This window comes from Emys orbicularis, chromosome 2 (assembly GCF_028017835.1).
Source record: "Emys orbicularis isolate rEmyOrb1 chromosome 2, rEmyOrb1.hap1, whole genome shotgun sequence".
Classification (NCBI taxonomy): domain Eukaryota; kingdom Metazoa; phylum Chordata; order Testudines; family Emydidae; genus Emys; species Emys orbicularis.
Genome location: NC_088684.1, coordinates 73,748,177 through 73,754,226, shown reverse-complemented (window position 1 = coordinate 73,754,226; position 6,050 = coordinate 73,748,177). Strand labels below are relative to the sequence as shown.

General features: G+C 36.7%; 1 protein-coding gene across 1 annotated transcript; it reads right to left on the bottom strand.

The window, feature by feature from the left end:
- Positions 1–3,130: 3,130 nt before the first annotated feature.
- SNAI2 (snail family transcriptional repressor 2) lies at positions 3,131–5,449 on the bottom strand. The gene is made up of 3 exons (XM_065399640.1): positions 5,371–5,449; positions 4,237–4,782; positions 3,131–3,312 (listed from the first exon to the last, which is right to left on the bottom strand). The coding sequence occupies exons 1-3, from the start codon at positions 5,447–5,449 to the stop codon at positions 3,131–3,133; spliced, it is 807 nt and encodes a 268-aa protein (XP_065255712.1).
- Positions 5,450–6,050: the final 601 nt, after the last annotated feature.

Sequence of the window (6,050 nt, the reverse complement as noted above, 5' to 3'; positions counted from 1 at the left end):
CTATTGGAACTATATTTTTGAAAGGAGGAATTAAAGGATGCAACAAGGCTTTTCCATCTCTCTGTTCTATGATTACATGCATGTTGGGCAGATAATCTTAATTTACACCTTCCAAAACAATCCAGTAGCTCTTGTGTACAGTTTAGCAAACTGTGTTTTAATGATGCTAAGGTTTGATCCTGTTCCCATTGAAGACAATGGCAACATTTTTGTTGAATTCAGTCGAAAAGGAGCTGGTCTTTAGCCTATTTAGTTTTACTGGGGGCCTAAAGAATTGAAAGTATAAGTGTGAATTGAAACAATGGAAAGTTCCTTTCTAAAGTCAGGTGCATGGAAGTAGAAGAGCAAAACCAATATGTTTGCAGTGAAAATAGGAACTAAAGCTACACAGAACACTTGTTTACTGTCAGAGCTTTACTTTCACACAGATAAACTTCACTCTGAAAAGGCAAAGCTGGCATGATCAAATTGCTTTCAGAGACTTAAGAACTTCAAAGTGAATAACGTGTAAGTGTAGATCAATAGAGTAACCACATGATACTTTTCAAGGGTATTTGATGCCTTCACAGGCTCATTTCAAAATGCTACCTCACAAATTCTCACTGATCCTCATTGCACTTAATTTTTAAATTTGCATACCTTGCTGCTTATCTTTCCTATGCTATCTAGCTACTTCCTGCAAAAATAATTTGCCCTAATGAAAGAAGACGGTAATGTTATTTTACAGCTGTTTGCTGTATATGAAAATCTTCATCCGAGTTAGGGTTACTGAAATGCAGTACTTCCTGTGGACAAAGCAACAGAGGGTCCTGTGGCACCTTTAAGACTAACAGAAGTATGTTAGTCAGATACTTCTGTTAGTCTTAAAGGTTCCACAGGACCCTCTGTTGCTTTTTACAGATTCAGACTAACACGGCTACCCCTCTGATACTTGACTTCCTGTGGACAGATATAAGATCTTTCACTGTGCAGATATGCACAAAGAAAATTCAAATGTAATATTCCAAATGCCCTATTAAAGTGCTCTATTATAGGAACTAAAGATGTAGATATGGTAAGAAATATGCTTATGTTGAAATGGCAACTTCTTATTCAAGAAATCTCTTCATTGTGTGCACTGTAAGTCTTGTCTGCTTTTTCTATTGATAATGTTATAATTTTACTACTTTTTACTCCTGTTAGCATGGTAGAGTATGTGTTACACCCTTGTAAATTAGATCCCAGTTTGTATTTATCTGAATCATAGCTGTGCATTTTATAAAATGTCCAATGTTATTTTGTATCAGTTAGTGTAATGGAACAGCATTTGTTTATGTCACGCTTTGTCACACTTTTAGAGTCAAATCCTGGAAATCTCAATTAATCCACCTAAGAAAAAATCATTACTGTTTATGGCTAGCTGTGAATCAGTATATATAATTATTTCTCTGATTTAGTAGCTCAGGGCTTCTTAGATTCTACATCTATAAATATATCCTCACCAATTCAGCTGATATAGTGTCAGATGTAAAGCATTATGACGACACTTTTGCTATCTATGAATATTTCATAAAAACAATTATTTAAAAAAACCCTTTGATGCAATTTATATTTCTGAAACCTTCTAATAAAATGTACAATATATTGTGACTGGAATACTATTCTTAAAGGCTATAATCTAAACTCCATGGAATTATGAAATACTCCCGTCGACTTCAGTGAACTTTGGATCAGGCCCAAATTTGTGAGCTCAACGTATAATGAAAAGATGGTCACAAAAGTGTGGTTATTGTAATGATCCTAATGTAATGGGAGCATCTTAACTCTTAAAATGAATAAAACAAAATGTTTCTCTTTTAATGAGGGCTCTTGGCAATACAGATATTGATTGGGTTAAAGAGAGTTTAATGGTGTTTTAAAGTAGACTCCTTAAATGCTTTGTAAAAAAAACATCCCCCAAAGGATCATTTTTCTTATTCATACTCAACAATCATGAACTAACAATTCATATTTGAAAATCAGTTTTCAGTTACATGTTTTTAATGAAAAAACAATTTCTTTCTTTGTATGTTTCATACTCTCAATAAGTCAGATAAAGTCTTTGCACTTAGAACAAACAACAGAGATCTTACTCAAAAATGTTTATTGTAAAAAAGTGACTAAAAAACAACATAACAAAATTCACTTCACACTTTCTTCAAGTTACCTATAGATGCTGCTATAGGCAACACTTCACTTTCATTCACAACACATTCAGTCATATAAAAATAAAAATATTTACATTATGTCCACATACTTTACAAAACCATTAATAGAAAAGGCACTTGGAGGGGCACTGCTGAAGATATTGCATTTCCTTTGTGCATTTCAAAAAAGTTTAAAAAAATCATTGTCAAACTCCCATGAACCCCCTCTTTTGCACTTATTCCCGTTTAAAAAAAAAAAGATTAAAGTTTAGAGGAATTATTCCATATTAAAAGATGGGTCAAGCATGCACCAGGAATGTTTGAAGCTACAGTCTTCTTTAAAGGCACAAACTTTTAAAACATGGCAGATAATTTTTCATACATTCTCTTATGTGTTTTTTCCTCCTCTTTGAACTATTCAGTTTTAAAGCATTTCAGATCATCAATAGAGGCCTTAGTTTTTAATTAAAAAAAAAAACTAGTAATATTAGACATTTACTAAAGTAAACTTAAAATACTTTATAAGGCACCTGAGATAAATGTTGTCTGGCAAATTCTCTTGGAGTAGGATTTTTATTATTATTTCCTCTTTAAATACTGTTTCTTTGGTTGAAATGGATTGGCAGGAATGTACTGTTAATCTTTGCAACTTTTCTTAGTAAGAAAAGTCTATGCACATTTGGCTTCATCGCTGAAGAAGGCTGATCATGCTTTTTCCTTATGATCTATTTGAAATGTCATGTATGGTTATTTCCCCCTCGTATTTCAGAATTCACACTTAAGTAATTTAGCAGAAATACTTAAGCTAATTTGTACTGACATAAGTTCTTCCACTTTTGGGGGGTGGACTAGGGTGAGGGGATGAGGTTAGGAAGCAGAAGAGAAAATGCCTTTCCGTTTCCACTTATCATTTGCAACAGGAGTGGAGAAATGCATTGGGTCCAGGTCAACATTGACTGCATGACTCAGTGTGCTACACAGCAGCCAGATTCCTCATGTTTGTGCAGAAGAGACATTCTGGAGAAAGTTTTGGAGCAATTTTTGCACTGGTATTTCTTCACATCTGAATGGGTCTGCAGATGAGCCCTCAGGTTCGATCTGTCTGCAAATGCTCTGTTGCAATGAGGGCATGAAAAAGGCTTCTCTCCTAAAAAACGTTATAAAAAAAAAAGAGTTAAGCATTTAAAACAATAAGTACCCCTGGGGACAGGTACAGCCCCATTTTCCCTTGGGAAACAAAAATGATTTGTTTAAATAATTGAAGTCTGTAATAAAAAGGTGAGCAGGCTGCAGATATTACAGTTACTTCTCACAGCACTGCTGACTGTGCTGAGACATTTCAGACTTGTCAGAGAATACTGCTTGGTGTGATCTTGAAAGACAAGCTGCTGACGCTTTCTGCCTCAACAGGTGCAGCCAGCGCCTGTAGGTTGGGCTCCTCCCAACATTTCCAAATGTTCCTTCTGTTCATTTTGGTTGTCCTATGTTATGTCTAGAGCGGCATAAATTACTTAAGATAGGGGCTACAACTAGAAATGCAGCAAACAGCTGTTCCGAAACAATACTGTGCCCAATGTTACACCAATATCATTGTCTTAGGAAACAAACTTTGGTAAGGATTTGTTTCTGTTAGCAACATTTGTATTCCTTGATTGCTTCACCGAGCAGACACTTGTATAACTTTTAGGGCTTGGGGTTTTCTTACTGATCCTTGGATAAAACTGAGCCTTGTATATATATACACAACACTTCCCAAAGCCTAAATGTGAGCCGGAAGTCACTATGGCCAAATCATCAGCTGGTGTAAATTGGCAAAAAATGACATTGACTTCAGTGGAGCTATGCTGATTTACACCAGTAGAGGCTCTGATCCACGAATGCGAGATATTGTTACAACAAAGTGTGAATTTTGTACTTTAATGATGCTTTAAAAATAGCTAGGAAATAACTGTCCAGGTAAATATCAATAACATGTTAGGGACCCTAGTAGTTGCCTAAGACAAAACACGAAAGTTAACAATATCCTGGTGGGATAAAATTCACACATTGCATTTCTAATAGATTTTCTTACCCGTGTGAGTTCTGATGTGTCCTTGAAGTAACCAGGGTCTAGAGAAAGCTTTGCCACAGATCTTGCAGACACAAGGTAGTGTGTGGGTCCTGATGTGCATCTTAAGGGCTCCCAGGCTTACATACTCCTTGTCACAGTATTTGCAGCTGAACGATTTCCTAGACTGGGCATCACAGTGCAGTTGCTTATGTTTGGCCAGCCCAGAGAAAGTTGAATAGGTCTTGTTGCATAAACTGCACTGAAACTTTTCAGCTTCAATTGCATGGGGATCTGAAAGCTTTGACTGGATTCTCTCTTCTTCATCGCTAATGGGACTTTCTGAGCCACTGTGATCCTTGGACGAGGTGTCAGAGGGTGGAGGTGGACTGACTCTTCCCAAGGATGAGGGGTATCCAGAAAGAGGAGAGAGGTCATTGGGTAACGGGGATGGTAGCAGCCCAGTTGTAGTCCACACAGTAATTGGATTGTAAGCTACTGAGCTCAGGATCTCTGGCTGTGGTATGATAGGCATTGGATAGCTCTCATACAGGTATGGGGAAATGATCACTGGAGAAAAAGAAAGAAGAAAGTATTAGGAAAAGTGGAAAATTACTTTAAAGGCAGTAAAATGAATGCCTATAAGTTCAATAAGTGCAGAAGTCAAACACCATGAACATGATCCAATTATATGTAAAGAGGATTAAATGAGTAAAAACTCTACACATATATACTGATGCACACATACATACATACAGTGAACTTAAACAAGCACAATGTGGTTTTGAGGTCTATTCAAAGAAACATGCTGTTTCTAAATTCATGCAGTTTAACACATTCAGCAGCCAAACTTTCAAACTGATTTGTATAGAAGTTAGAAATTCCATTAATAACATGCACAGAACAGTAAAAATGTAAACCCACATAAAATAATTGGGTTCAATTCAATGAGCAAACTTTTTAAAGTTGGCAGTGTATCATTTTGATTGGCACTTACATGTTTCTCAAAAATCAATCATTTTAAGCAGCTAGAAAATGCTAGGAACAAACCAAAACTTGCCCTGAAATATGAAAACTAAAAGGTAAACCCCTTCACTGCCAAGGAATAAAAACAACTTCAGCTTTCATTCACAGTGACATATGTTTTAATCTTATTACCTGTATGAGTGTCCAGTTTACTGTAATTTGGCTTCTTGGATGAATTGAAATGCTTCTTGACCAGGAAAGATCGTGGCATTTTGAATGCAGAATTTCTCCTTCTTCCAGAATCTCCTTTCAGTTTAGAATAACGGTCCCCAGATCGTGTGCAGCACACAGAATCACTGCTAGCACATTGGTCCCTATAGTATTGTCTACTCAGCTCAATCCATGCAGTAAAATTGTGTAGTGGCAGTGCAGAGAGGCTCCTTGAAAAGTGCTGTAAATATCCACTAGTCAGGTGCAGGAGGGGAGGGCCAAGGTTTTCTTTTCATCCAATCACTTCTGAATTTGCTCAAGCACTTTTACAAACTCAGCCTGTTTTGCTGGGAGGGTTTTCCTTCTCTTCACAAGAAGGATCCAATCCCTGCTACAAGTTAAGGATTTGGTTCAGGTTTCAGCTCCTCCCATTGGGACAGCTGTGAACAGAGGAAGAATCTGTTGTCAGAGTGAATTATTCTGGTGCAAAGTGGGTGCACATTGTTCTTTAGAATTTCTGTCTACAAAAATGTGTTAGTTAGAGTACTTTAAATAGGTGGTAATTTCACTGATTTAACTGCATTCTTCTCCTTTTTTCCCTAACAGGGAGCTGGATAAGTCATATGAACTAAAATGTCTCTTTAAAACAAGTCTGGCTTCCA